This window comes from Indicator indicator, chromosome 23 (genome assembly GCF_027791375.1).
Source record: "Indicator indicator isolate 239-I01 chromosome 23, UM_Iind_1.1, whole genome shotgun sequence".
Lineage (NCBI taxonomy): Eukaryota > Metazoa > Chordata > Aves > Piciformes > Indicatoridae > Indicator > Indicator indicator.
Window position 1 is genome coordinate 9,694,435 of NC_072032.1, and position 15,217 is coordinate 9,709,651.

Here is a 15,217-nt window from a genome sequence, read left to right on the forward strand (position 1 = left end):
CATGTTGCAGGCTGGATTTGCTCAACATGGAAGTCAGCAAGGAGGGGCCAGCTCTTGCTTCATATTTCTCCCTGAGCTGCCTGGATTTAGCAGGAAGACATAATACCAGGGATCATTTCAAGGTTTTATCCTGTGTGTATTCTGGGGCATTTTAGTCTTGTAATTGTGAATAAAAAAAGCCTCTGTGTGAGTGTGAACAGCCATACCCTCTGCCTGAGGATATAGCTGCATCTTCTAGTCTCCTGTAGAAGTTGTGTCTTCATCAGAGAGCCTTACTCATTTGGTGTAGCTAACATAAATAGCATGAACAGATCTCTTCCCCCTTGCCCCAGGAAATGCAGTTTTTCTGACATCTGTTTTGAAATGCAGCATACGTGGCTCAGACAGCTTAGAATTTACTTTTCTTTTAAGCTAGATCAGCCCTTGTACCAAACTGGGGATGTTGTCAGTAAACTAGAGAATAAGACAAATTGATAAACTAATATGAATTCATATGGACAGAAAATATGAGCAGATGATGTTTGGAATTCCCATTCCATTAGACTATAAAGCTGTGTAAATAATTGAATCTTTGCAAAACTTGTAGGGGCCTGAATACAGTTGGTTCTTGGCAGCCAACACTCAACACCAGCATTTCTTGCTGATCTCTAAATTTAGGAGCTGTCATCCTTCATGGTTTTGCATGACTGCCAGCATAAATCCTTCCATCTTTGGCATGTGGAAGGAGAAGTATGATGAGCTGCCCTTCAACTGGCTTTAGGCTTTGCTTCCACCTTTTCCCAGTGTCTGCCATCAGCTAAGCTGGGTGCTTGGGGAAGCAGGGTCAAGAAAAAGCAAGCCTGCATGCAATTTCAGATACACAGTTCCTAAAGCCTTGCAGCACTTTGGCTAAACTTACCTAGAAGCTTATCTTTTTAAAAGCACAGTTTCAGGTCTAGCTGAAATGGTTTCCTGATTAGCTAAAGAAAGCTAAAAAGAAAATGATTCACAGAACCTTACACAAGTTCTTTTAAAACTTCATGTATTGTGTGTGTTGCTTGTTTGTGATTTGGCTACAAGCTCTCCTGTGTGTGGTGATGGCTGTGGGTAGCCTGGGTTGAATACAGGAAATCCACAGGTTCCAGCAAATTCCCTCAGAGATGAGAGGATTCAAGCTTATAGTCCTAGCAACTGTAATGCAGTTCATAGAATCATAGAATGTCTGGGTTGGAAGGGACATCTAAAGGTCATCCAGTCCAACCCCCTCTGCAGTAAGCAGGGGCATCCTCCCCTAGATCAGGTTGCCCAGAGCCCTGTTGAGCCTCACCTTGAGTATCTCCAGGGATGGGGCCTCAACTACTTCCCTGGGCAACCTGTTCCAGTGTTCCACTACCCTCACGGTGAGGCTGTGGAGCCATGCTTTACTTCTGGTAGTTGCTGATGAAAAGCCCAGTCCAGACATATTCTCTGACTTATTTTTCCTGAAGTTTATGTTAAAATACAACTTAAGAACCCACTTATATGCCAACACCTTTGATTTTTGTCTTGGAACAGGTGTGAACTCTTTTCAAGTCTACATGGCCTACAAAGACCTCTACCAAATGTCTGACAGCCAGGTATTGCTCTGAATGCTTTTCCTTGCTGGGATCTTGTCCCCTCTTCTGTGATCTCTCAACACTTGAGGAGTTGCTGAGGTTGAATCCTACAGAAATGTTTTCACTGACCTGAGTGGCATTGGGAGTGGAGGAGTGCAGTGGAGGAGTTCTATCTGGAGGGTCAGAGCTGAGCAGTGTTGAACATCTGCCCATGTTCCTTCAAGTGGATGATGTTCACTTTTCTGCAAAGATTTTCTGGTGTCTCCCAAGGCTGCAATCACTCACACTGCTCAGGATTTTCCCCTCACTTTATTTTGCTGTTACCTTTCAAGAACTCTAGATCAGAGAGGGGAGAAAAGATGAAGCCCTTCAGGCAGTGTCAGTTCTGAGGTTTCAAGAATTTCTGGGTTGCTGCAAACAGCTAAATGGAGTTGCTCTGGGTGGGGGGGGGGGAGGGGGGTGGGGTGGCCTTCTCTCATTAGAGCTGGAGATAACAATGAGCTTGTTTGTTCAGAGCTCATTACAGATTCCAGACTCTTCAGCTTTCTCGTTCATGAGTGTCAGGTCATTGTAAATGGACAATGGCATCTGTTAGTAATAATAATGTTTGCTTATTCAGTTGAGAAAATGTTTCTTTCTTTCTTATTCCCAGAGCTGTAGCTCTCTGCCTCTTAAATAACTGTTGTTACATCTCCAATACACGTGGTTTTAATTGGAATTTTAGACATAATAATATAAAAATATTCTCTGAGAGGCAGTGCCTGTTAAATTCAGCTCCCTGTTGGAATTGCCAAGAGAAATACATCAAAATGTTTAGTGTGTGGCTAGACTAATGCCTGTTTCCCTGTTTAAATGTGAATTCTAACCCATTCAATGCTTGTTGAGGTATCCTAGTGCAAAAGTGGACACTGAAGAAACCATGTCTTCAGAATTTGATCTGTTAGAAACCTGGGCTCCCACATTACTGAAGCCTGGTTTAAACAGAGAACACCTTAGCTGAATGTCTTTTGGAAAGGGAACTGAATTTCAGTAGATCTGTGCTAGAAATTCTCAGTAAAGGCAACAGGGTCAACTGCCTTCTGTATGGATGGGTTTGAATCTCAGAAAGCAATAAAAAAAGGATGCTCTAGAGCAAATACTGCAACTTTTAATTGCAGAATTGAAGACGATGCAAAATGCCTGCTCTTTGGATGTTCTAGTTGTACTAAAAGTGTCTGTAGTCCATGGGAATACTTCAAGCTTACATTTGCTAAAACTACAATAAAAAGACTCTCACAAACCTTTGTGGAAGGGTGTGAGAAGGTGACCTTCCAATACAAGGGGCTGTGGGAGACATTATGTCCTGGGGGAGATGCAGCCTTGCTCAGGACATCTGACCCTGTCTGGGAGCAGAAAGTGCAGAAGCTCATCCTGGGGCTGGGTGGTGTGTAAGAGGGTGACTGAGTCAACACCAAACAGTGAACCTCAGGCTATGTGTAGAAAGCAGAGTGGAAAAGGGAGATAATTTGCTGTTCACCTAGTTAATTACCAACACAGAAGGTGCAAAACTTGGGTGAACAGGGAGGGCTGAGTGCTAAGTAATGTGTTTTCCTTATTCAGCAGTGTTTCCTTCTTTGTACCACCTGCAGCTTTATGAAGCCTTTACCTTTCTAAAAAGTCTTGGGGCTGTTATCCTGGTCCATGCTGAAAATGGAGACTTGATAGCTCAGGTGAGTGAACTGCAATTTTTTCTTCTTTTTGTGAGAAGATAGACATGAGAGAGAGGTAAAACCTTCCAGTCAGAGTATGGGTAGGAAGAAGGGAACTACCTACCTTAATTGAGCCTGATGCCCTGCACACTGCTGGTGTAAAGCCTGGGGTGAGAGGATGGAGGCCCTTTTGCTTGGTTTGATGGAGCATCTGTGAGGTAGAAGAGTGATCCAGGTGGGTCCTTGCCTTGGCAGCAGATGAGGAGTGGATGAGGAGGGCAAAAGGACTCAAGATCTCAGTCCAGCTGAGACAAGTGAATCAGAACAATGTAAAATTTTCCTCAGAGATTTTTGAGGACAAAAAGTGGAGCTGGGAAGATTTATGCTAGTGTCTTTAGCTGCAGCTATCAGCATAAGCAGTGTAGTGAGTTTGGAGTGGGCTGGTAAAGCTCTCAAACCTTTTTTATTTTTGAGAACATTAATATAAATCTGAAGTTTGAGAATAAGTAGCCACCATGATCTTCTGAACATCTCAAAAACACGCGTTCAAGTGTAAGTCATGCTCTTTGAAGATGCCTCTCACAACCAGCAAACTGTCCTGGATCCCCAGTGCACTCTGTAGGTCTGTAGTAGCATCCTCACAGTGAGGGTGCTATAGCTCTGATCATCTGTGCCACAGCACTCTGAAAGAGGTATCCCAAGGACAGCAGTCCAGAGTAAACCTCCCACAGGTGTATCTGAGGCCAGGATTGCCCCTGTAAATCAGAATGAGTAGGTTTGGGTGAGTGGTGGTAGATTTTTTGCATCTGTGGCAGGTTAATCTTTTAAGGCTGTTGCAGAGATGTGTCTCTGTTCTGATCCCTTGCACGTGCACAGAGCCCCTCTGGGGTCCATGAGGCTCTGAGGGAGCTGACTGATTTATCTGCTGAGCTCTTTATCTGCTGACTTATCCGCTAAGGACTAGGCTGCAGAGCTGACAGAAATTACAGCAGCGAAAAGCAAGTTGTCTTTCAGATCTGGTCTAGGGAAGCCACCTTGTCTCATGGTTAAAGGAGACCCTAGAATGAAGTATGAGTGGTTGGGCAATGTGGGCTCTAGCCCATGTAAGTTTATTTTATAGAATCATAGAATCAAGAAGGCTGGAAGAGACCTCAAGGATCATCGAGTCCAACCTGTCACCATACACCTCATGCCTATCTAAACCATGGCACCAAGTGCCATGTCCAATCCCCTCTTGAACACCTCCAGGGATGGTGACTCCACCACCTCCCTGGGCAGCACATTCCAATGGCCAACCACTCTCTCTGTGAAGAACTTTCTCCTCACCTCCAGCCTAAACCTCCCCTGGTGCAGCTTGAGACTGTGTCCTCTTGTTCTGGTGCTGGTTGCCTGGGAGAAGAGACCAACCCCCTCCTGGCTACAACCTCCCTTCAGGTAGTTGTAGACAGCAATGAGGTCACCCCTGAGCCTCCTCTTCTCCAGGCTAAACAGTCCCAGCTCCCTCAGCCTCTCCTCATAGGGCTTGTGCTCTAGGCCTCTCCCCAGCCTCGCTGCCCTTCTCTGGACATGCTCCAGCAATTCAACATCTTTCCTAAACTGAGGGGCCCAGAACTGGACACAGTACTCAAGGTGTGGCCTAACCAGTGCTGTGTACAGGGGTACAATGACCTCCCTGCTCCTGCTGGCCACACTATTCCTGATGCAGGCCAGGATGCCATTGGCTCTCTTGGCCACCTGGGCACACTGCTGGCTCATGTTCAGGCGCCTGTCAACCAGTACCCCCAGGTCCCTTTCCACCTGGCTGCTCTCCAGCCACTCTGACCCCAGCCTGTAGCTGGTTTCTCCCTGTATGGGATTCTGTCCTTTATCTGCCTGGTAAGGATTTAGCCCCTTTGAGAGCCTTCTTACCCTTTTCCCTTCAAGTTTAGCTGAAACAACTACAGGGCTCAAAAGTTACTGCTGAGGAGTCAACAGGTACATACAGTGTGCAGTTTCGTCCTTGCACAACCTAAACCAGATGAAAACCTTCACTTGGATTCAAGGGGGGGTGGGGGGTGGGGGGTGGAGGGAAGAAAAGCTGATTTCCAATGAAGTTTAGCATGATTTAAATCTACCAAAAATAAATAATGAGAAACATAATAAATTCCTGCCCTGCAGGAAGGGCAAAATGGAACCAATCAACTGGCACCCCTGATGTTTTGAAGTGTTCCCCATTCACATCCAGGCACACTGCTGGAATTGCATTTCTGATAGAAACCTGTTTCAGTTACAGTTTTCTTTTATCAGCTTTAATATATAGCCATGCAATATGAACATATAAGACAGAAAAAGTTTTAGGAAAAGAGGAAGTAGTGAAAAAATGTGAATTATGTTCTGCATCACCAGATTTCTTCACCATTGGCATGTCTCATAAAGTCAGGCTTTCCTTATGCTTTAATTAAAAGGACTATTTGGGTAGTGAAAAGAAAGCTGTCTGCAGAGAGGCTTTTCAGGACTGTCCTGTGTGAAAAGACATTTGATCTTATCAAACAGCTATTCTAGCTTATTAGCACTATGAAATCCTCTTACAGGGGGTAATTTTATCATATGATCTGATTTGATGACTTCTTCAAGGTTCAAATCTATCCTAGTTTGTGTAACCTTATTTATGTAACCTTTTTTTTTCCATCTTGCCTTTTTGTTCCCCCCTCCATTTAAAAAAAATATATTTGTAACTTTATTTTTTGTTCTATATTAATTATCTGAATTCTTTAATTGGCACTATTCAGAGCTGTTGCATTAATGATTTAGAAAAGGTGTTTTAAAGGATACATTCCTATTAATGCCTCTTCAGCCTTGATTGATTGCAATGAAGCCAAAAGTACATGTAAATATTATCTTGCTCAGGAGTATGTTGGTAATGTGTCAGCTTTTCACCCCTGGGGACCTGGGATCAAATATTTATTAGGTGACACAGTGAAGTATGTTCAGTAACTTCATCCTGGTCTCTAGGGGACATTTGTCTGTATCATGGAGTCATTACTTTGGTTGAACTTGGTTCATTAGAGACCTGGGGGTAGGGTCAGAGGTATGTCAACAGCTCTGCTCCTACTTCTCTTCTCCTGGCAGACCTGGACCAATCTCAGATCAGAAGTGGTTGACCAGCCTTTCCTGCAAAAATAGGAAATGTATTCCAATACCACTTCTTGATCTTCACTTAAAAGACAGGTGAAGCTTTTTGTCTGCATAAGAAAATGTATCCCACTGCTGTGAAGCTGGGTAGCATGGATTTTTTAGCCAAAGGCAATATTTTATTTGATGAAATGTCAGCAATGCTAAAAGCTTGAGGAAGGTAACAATCCTTCCTAGATTGCAGCCAGAGAGGAACCTGTGCAGATAGACAGAACTGAAGGTTAGAAATATCCATAACTACCTATTCAGTGTATGGTGTCTTGGTGCCAAGTAAGACTTTCTGGAGGACAAAGAAGATTTCCAAAGGTGCAGCCCAACTCCATGCACAAATATTTTCTGTTGCACTGCAGAAACAAACCTGCCCCTGAAATCTATACTGGCATCACGGAGCAGGTGCTGGGGTAGCATGGGACTGGTTTAGAGTCAGAGCCTTCAGCCCTCCTGCCCCAGCAGCAGGGTCACACAGACAATATGTGCCAGAGGATTCCTGGTGCCAGGGTCTCATCCTGGAGCAGCTGTCAGCATTTCTCTCTTACATTGCAGGAACAAAAGCGTATCCTGGACATGGGAATCACTGGGCCCGAGGGACATGCCCTGAGCAGGCCTGAGGAGGTAAGAGGCTTCCCTCATTCTGTCATTCTTTGCCATACTTTGTTGAGCCATACTTTGTTGGCTTCTGTGTGTGCAGATGATAGCTGAATGCATGGGGGAAGGCAGCAGACTGTTGCTCATGGGGCCTCTTCCAGAGCTATCCAAAGCCCTGGGAAGTTTCAGCTAGCTTTGCTTGCTGAAGCACCCTCTTGCTGCAGCTGCTGTACGCTCTTGATCCAAGAGCAGCTTGTCTTTGCTCTTTGCACACTTCTGCCCCAGGCATGGGTGTGCCTGTATTTTTTTTAGCATGACCCTTGTGATTTGATTTGTGATGACCATAAAATGGGCCTGTCAGGGGCAAAAATCGTCAGTGCAGCTTGTGGGTTATGCTTTGGAATAACTGCATTCATTTAAGTGCTTTGGGTGAAAGCCTCCTGCAAGATGCTTGTGTACGTGGATACCATGCCTATGCATACACCCCCACACAAATCTGTGCTTGTGCCAGCAGATATTTTTGTAGTAGAAATGGAAGCTGCAGAAATGCAAATATGTGAGAATGGAAAGATGCTGCAAGGCAGCTCATTTTGTACAATTCTCTCATAATAAAACCCAGGCCCTGGCATGGATCATCTTGGGCATCTGGAAAGGGTTTCTTTAATAAGAAAGAAAAGGTGTGGACATATGGATGTCCCTTAATGTACACATTCAGACCATTCATGGAATGATGGAGGGTGGTGGTGGGAAGTGACTGTTTTCCTCGAGGGCTAAAGAGACAAGGTCCTGGGGATTTGAGGCTAAACTTGAGGAGATTGTTGTGGTTTGCTGATCTTTATATAACCCCTCCCCAAGGCATGGGAATCAGCATAATTGCTCACATTCTTCCATTGAACTGTTTATGTATGTTTTCATTTTGCTCTTCTGCCTAAATTATTTTAAAATACTGGGGTTGTTTTCTTTTAATGAGAACAAGAGTCTAAGGAAAATCTGCCTTTGCAGTTTTCAGGAAGGAGTTTTGTGTCTTTCTGACCATGCATCTTATCACCTTAGCCCCAGCATTGAGGTACAGAGGCCCTGCGTCCTTCCCTGGTCTTCTGTGAGTCCACCTGGGGCTTCCAGAGCAAATGTTGTGATAAAAAAAATCACAACAAAAATCCAGTTTGTTTTAAGAAAAAATATTTTACAAGACTGTGAAGAACTGAGCCATGTGATTTGGGAAGGGCTAAGTTGCCTCAGCTCTTGGAGGGACATTTCTGTACCATCAAGTCAGTGTTTTCAGTGACAGCAGAGGTTTAGGTATTAAAATGCCAATACTGTAAGTCTGTGTGGGAAGGAGTTTTAACTGATGACTGGGAAAGGAGTCTCCAGAGCCAGTGGGAAATATGGATTCTCTGTCTGAAGATGACTGCTTTGTGTGCCTGTGTCCCAAATGGATCCCTGGGAGGAGATTGCCTTTACACTTGCTGACAGAAGGAACTTACTGGGCGATGCTTCAAAGGCTTTTATGGATTATGAGCTAAATTCAGTCCATAGTGCTGAAGTTGCTGTTTGAGAATACATTCACTGTCATCTTATCCTTATGTAAAGATTGCATAGGGGGGAAGCTGCCAAGGAGAGCCTGTCTCCAACCTCCAAGAGGTTGTCTCCATATTTTACATACACTGTCATCTTATCCTTATATAAAGATGGCATAGGGAGGGGTTGTCTCTAAGCTGGGGAAATGTTTTCTTGTTTAGCTCTCCTTCCAAATACAGGGCAGAAATCTGAAGCAAAAAGGTGGGAGGGAGGTAAGGAGGAACCCCATTAGCTGTTTGGATGTGACCTCTCCTGGAGTGCAGGGAGCTGTATTAGTGCCAGGGCAGCTGTACCCTGTGAGCAAGCACAGCCTGTCTATGGCTGAGGTGAAGTGTCTGAGGTTGGGTTAGCTTTCTCTCCCCAGAATTGTGTCTCTCTATAGAAAAAGCAGAATCAACCCCTAAGGAGTTGTTGCTGAACAGTGAGAAATATGGCTCAGCCCTCCAGTTTATTTTTTGCCTTCAGTCTGCTTTTGCAGTTGACATTTTCCTCCTTGTTTTCCTCAGCTTGAAGCAGAAGCAGTTTTCCGTGCCATCACCATTGCCAGTCGAATAAACTGCCCAGTGTACATCACCAAAGTGATGAGCAAGAGTGCAGCTGATATCATTGCACTGGCCAGAAAGAAAGGTAAGAGACTTCCTTTTCTCCCTGAAGTTCAGGTTGTTGTTGTTTTTTGTTTTGTTTTTTTCAATAGAAGCTCAGTGGAAAGCCCTGTACCCTGTACATGTTGACCCAAATCACAAGATATAGGGAGAGGTTACCAAAGAATGGTAACACCATCACAGACTCTAAATATTTATGACTGGGAAGGACGAAGGGAAATCCTACATTTTTCAGCTGAGAAACTCCCCACAGCCTGTCCCCTTGAAGCTTGTGTTGTAATTTCTTTGTCCTGTTTTTACTTTTCCCTTAGACTGCTGTATCTGTATTTGTGGGAGGGAGATACTTTATTCTTAACAGGGTCTAGTGCATCCTCAGTGCCTTTTGGAGGTGTTTCTGGCTATTACCCTCAGAGGAGTGGCTTGGGCAGTGAATCTGCTGTTAAAGATGCCTGATCCTGGCCTTGCTGCTAGAAGTTGACTTGTTAGATGTGCACTGGGCACATCTGCAGGTAAACACTGCTAGCTGGCGCCATATAGGGATCCAAGTTGCAAAGCACCCAAAAGGGTTTTGTGAACCTGGAGGCAGCATCTTTCAAAGCTGCATTTTTGAGTCTGGACTGTTCTGCTGGTTGGTGCTGTGGCACGTGTAAGCAATATGGAATAGCCAAAGAGCAAAGTATCATCTTGATATTTGTATTTTTGAAGTCTTGGAGTATGGTGCTGAGGACCATATGCTGCTATCTGCTGGTGCTTTGCCCAACCTGGGAGTAGTAAAAAGGCATCTGTCTGCTGGAGCCCATCCTCCACATAAATGCACTCTGAAGCAGGGCAATATAGAGAACATGGCTGTGATTAAAACAGTACAAATTAAAACCAGATCTGAACTGTCTCCTTCTGGATTAGAAAGGGAGCTTTGTAAATATGCTGATCAAAAGCATGTGTAGCTCAGAGGACCTCCTGATTAATTTTTTATCATATAGACAAAGTCAGGGCTGCTTAATTTTATGGGTGCTATGTTGGCCGTGTAGCAATGTTTAAATTATACATGACTGCATGCAGCAAGAGAGCATGGATTGTAATCAATTCCTGTATATCTTTGCTTTCCCCAAGGTCCTCTTGTGTTTGGAGAGCCAATCACTGCCAGCTTGGGGACAGATGGGACACATTACTGGAGCAAGAACTGGGCCAAGGCTGCAGCTTTTGTGACCTCGCCACCTCTGAGCCCTGATCCTACCACTCCAGATCACTTAAATTCACTCTTAGCATGGTAAGACCTTCATTTTGTTATAGGCTGGTGGTCAGGCAAGTGCAAAGGCCACATGGGATGAAGCATCTAGAAAACCATATCCTTATGTTTAGGCTGTCAGACCTTAGAGCAGCCTTCCAGTACCTGAAGGGTGCTAGAGGTGAGCAGTCATGGACTGTCCAGCTCCTGGTTAGCATGTCAGAGAGGCAACTGCTGGCTATTTAGGAATTAATTACTTTTCTTTCTGCTTTTTCAGTGATTCCTGGTTGTGCAGGCCAATGATCTTTAGCACAATAATGTGTATGTCTCTCCTTGCACATGGTGGCTCAGGCTGTGCAGTCCACCAAACCCAGGTTTTACCTCAGCTGCCCCAACACTGCTGCATGGGCAGCGCTGTTAATGAGTGCACACTTGAGCTCTGAGTTACATGCAGCTCTGGTAGGAATACAAAGGAATTTGTTGTGTTGTGGTGGTCTGATGGCAGAAATGATTTTCCATAATTGAGCTTTCTGTTCCTTAAAATAAGGACAAGGAAGAAAAGTTACTTTTCTGGTCTGATCCAGCACTGTGAAGAGTGAAGCTCATCGTGTGAGGGGAAGGCTCTTAGCCAGCCCATGTGAATGCATATCAAACTGTTCAGCTCTTCACTCTGTCAGGCACAGCCACATGTTTTCTAGAAGAGAGTCCCAAAATACTACTATGTGGGTCAAAACAGATTAGTTAAAATAGCAAGAGAATTTTTAGAACTGGAATCCAAATAATGACTTTTCAGCACTAACATTGGAAGGACAAACTGAGGAGTCACAGAAGTTTTCATTATCCTCCAAGCATGCAAAAATGGCCTTTTTTTTCTTTCCAGTGGTTTAAAGTCCTAGATCTTAAATGACAGCAGCTTAGCCTGCTTTCAGTTTTAATACTTTAAATCTACACTGGGAAACTGAAAAAAAGAGCTGTATGTTTTATCAGCCTGCCATGAATTTGTGGGGAATTTTAAGGAAGGGTGATGGTAAAGACAGTTTTTTACTTTCCTGTTAACGCTGTTCATTAGCAGACCAGTATTTTACATTAATTAAAAAATCCTTGCATACTGCTTGTGCTGCTTGCCACAGAAAGAATTGATTTCTCACTGAAAAGCTGAATGTATCAAACCCCAGCATGTCTCATGAGGTTTGCAGACTGGATTTGCCTCATGGCATTTGGTCCTGATTTCACCTGTGGGCCATGCACCTGAGGCAGCTTTCACCTTCCATGGTGTACTGCTGCATTGTTGCTGCATTGTGGCCTGCCATCTCTTCTGACCTGGAGATGGGAGATCTTTGTGCTTCAGAGAAGATGTAACCTGCCATGAAAGCCTTGTTCACAATGAAGAAGATGACTAAGTATAAAGAACAGGTTGCCCAGTGAGGTCATGGAATCTTCATCTCTGGAAGCATTCAAACCCACTTGGATGTGTTCCTGTGTGATTTACTCTAGGTGATCCTGCTCTAGCAGACTAGATGATCTTCAGAGGTCCCTTCTAACACCTACCATTCTGTGATTCTGTGGGATTTAAAGATATATATATGACCACTCTTAATCCCCACCACTCCCTCTTTTGGAGATGTTGTCCATAGTGATCCCTTCTTGTCTCAGGTTTTCAGCTGATCCAGCACTCATTCCCCATTTAAGAGCAGACAGTAGGAAACAATATTGATAATATGAAGACAAAAGGAGTGCCTTTGTGGTTAATCAGGAGGTCTTGGCAGCTCTTGAGCTTCAGCTTCAGAAGTCTTCTGTTGGTTATACTGGAGAATGCAGTGCATGTCACTGAATGTCAGAAGAGAGGGAAAGCGTTTGGAGGAAGCAACTCCTTTTTATCTTCCAGGTGTAGGAATTAAGAGCATAACCTCAGGGAAATGGGCAATGCTACAGGGCCTGGCTAGGACATTCACCTTTTCATGGTTGTACACATCAGAGTGCAAAAAACAGAGTGAGGGTAAGCCACAAGGAGCTTAGCTGGCAGAAGAGCAGGAAAAAGGAAGAAAAGACATTTCAATCTTCTGACTTCATTGTCATTTATTCTAACATGACTATTTAACTGATGGCTTTGGTTTGGTCTTATGGAGTAACACCAGACAGTCATTAAGAATCAGGAACTGCTAAAACATAACTGCCCTTTATTAAATACATGGCTTTGGCTTCTTCTAGAAACTGGGTGGGTGGGTAGATAGATAGGAGCATGGTGATGAACCAGAAAAGAAGCCAAAGGTTCTTCTCATTCATTGGGGCTGGCAGCCTGGAAAATTGCACTAGAATTAATGATGGGTCACACATCAGTAGCTATTACATAGCTTCCTGGAATCTGAATTTGTGGGCCAGAACCACTCAGATATTTCAGAGCTGGAACCTACATATTCAGTTCAATAAAGGATGGCAGGCTTTTGGGGACATTACCCTTCTGGAATGATGGACCACAAAGCATAGTGTGTTTTAATGTGCTTGACTCCTGTAAGCATAATCATGGCCTAAAAATACCACCTGTTTCCTGTGGGTATTGAGGAACCTGTCTTAATTTTTCTCCATTCTTCTGTTCTTCCTCCTTATTCCTGAAAGCAGCTGTGATCCAGTTCTGCTCTCTGCAATACAAATTTTCTCTAGGCTGAAAAAAAAGTGGCTTCTTAAATAAAAGCATTATTACTTATTAGTATACTGTGTACATAGTTAATGGCTGCTGCTTATTATCTTTTTGTGGTTTACTCTGTGCCTTTTTCTGTATAAGGCCTTTAATTTAGATAAATCCAGAGTGTGTATTTGACTAGCACTATGCCTTTGTTTAATTAGAAGACTACCTGATAAAGAACTTCCCTTCCTTTCTTTCTTATTTTCATGGTTCTGTTTTGGAAAGTTAGACGAGAAAGATTTGTGTAACAACTGCAAGAAAAATATATGCAGAGGGGAGAAATGCAAGGAAATAAGCTTGATGCTCATGGCTTTGCATGGTAAAATTTGCCATTATTTTTTCAGCATGGTTGTGCATTAATTCCTCTTGAGTGGCAGAATGTCATAGGAGCTTCTGATTGTTTCCCTAATCCCAGAGTAATCTTTTGTCCCAGTTAGTGGGCTTGTGCCTGATCTCTGTTGATAAGCAGCCTGAACCCTGAGGGGGCTGTAGTCTGGGAGTTCAGGGTGCTCCTGGGGGGAAGTGGAGATGCCCAATGCCATTGTCACTCTTCAATGATCTGTAGCCAACATGTAAAGGCTGCTGCTGATTTCCAGGCTGTGCCTCTGGTGTGTAGGCTTGAAAGGTCCTTTCACAGCTAGTCTGAGAGCAAAGTGACCTTGGTGATGCCTCCTCTAAACCTTCTGTGTGTTAACTCCACAGTGGGGACCTGCAGGTGACAGGAAGTGGACATTGCCCATATAGCACTGCCCAGAAAGCTGTTGGAAAGGACAACTTCACTATGATTCCTGAAGGGGTCAATGGAATTGAGGAAAGAATGACTGTTGTCTGGGACAAGGCTGTAGTAAGTAGTTACCTTCTTTTATGAACTAAAATGAACTGGAGTGTTGACTGAGTAATGAAAGCCAGGAGACTCTTGGCCAGTACTTAAGTGACTTTCTAATGTATTGAGAATTCCCTGGGAGAGTGCTACTTTGAGGTGAATTGTTTATTTCAAAAACCTTCTCCAGTAGAATAAACCCAGGGACTGTGTTTCACTTTTGACACTGCAACACCGTTGTGTTTTATTAGTCCTGAGGCTTCACAGGCTCCACTGCTCAGTTTTCCACTTATGTTAGAGCAGATGCATCTCAGAGATGTGTATCTGGAGCAGTTTAATGATTTTGAAGTGGATCTCATGTAAATGTGGTCAATGGATTGTTTGACTTTGGGAAGTGCCTTATAGTTTTGGAGAAATTATAAATGGGTGGCAGCTGAGCCTGAGGCTAGAGGAGAGAAGGCTTTGAAGGAGAACATAGCATGTGATTCATGCTGGCATATTTTGCAGTGGACTTTTTGCTGATGCAATTTTTTTGGATGGCTCAGTGGATCCTGATACAAAAAAATATACTCCCTTCACTGTCCATCTTCACAAACACAGCCATGCACACACACTCACACCCCACACACACTCATGACCTTAGGTTGCATCACGCAGTCTGGAAAGTGCTGCTATTGGCAATACTCTCAGGAGCACTTCTCCCAGACTGTGTTTAATAAGCACTTTCTTCAGGGATTGTTGCTGAGATTCAAAGCACAGAAGCACCTTCATATATCTGCCATGTAGGAGCCAAGCAGGGAAGCAAGCAAAGTGCATCCAGCCAGGGATTCTTCTCTTTTTTTTACTCCCACAAAGAGAAGGCTGCAACCTGGGGTTTACAGGTGGTAACACTCAGCCCTGCACTTCTGAGGAGATTCTATTTTGAAAAATTGTCATGGTTTAGCAGGCAGGAAATGAAGATTTATTTATAATGTTAGAAAGTTTGGCACTGCTTTCCTTCTGTGCAGCACTCTGTGTCAATTGCCAGGGAAGACCCAAAAATACTCTGCTGTGAAATCAAAATGCTGTTGTGTATAGCTGCTATTAAGCCATTACTGACTGGATAAAAAGTTCAATTGATGCTGACATTTCTCCAGGCAAGGACTTTATAATTGGGGTTGTATTAATTAGATGTATGGGTTTGGTAACACTAGTTGTAGAATGGACTTAATTTGCAAGAAATGCTTCTAAAAGAGTCTGAATCTTGATCTTTGATTTAATCTCATAATGCTCATATCAATTTCTCTGTTCTAAA

General features: G+C 43.7%; 1 protein-coding gene across 1 annotated transcript in view; it reads left to right on the top strand.

Moving 5' to 3' along the window:
- The window catches only part of CRMP1 (collapsin response mediator protein 1), a 47,454-nt gene that overhangs the window by 25,943 nt on the left and 6,294 nt on the right, over positions 1–15,217 (top strand). Inside the window, exons 5-10 of the mRNA XM_054391696.1 lie at positions 1,534–1,595; positions 3,203–3,283; positions 6,977–7,045; positions 9,103–9,223; positions 10,309–10,465; positions 13,806–13,947. Coding sequence (XP_054247671.1) covers positions 1,534–1,595; positions 3,203–3,283; positions 6,977–7,045; positions 9,103–9,223; positions 10,309–10,465; positions 13,806–13,947 — 632 coding nt within the window. The remainder of the gene's footprint in view (positions 1–1,533; positions 1,596–3,202; positions 3,284–6,976; positions 7,046–9,102; positions 9,224–10,308; positions 10,466–13,805; positions 13,948–15,217) is intronic.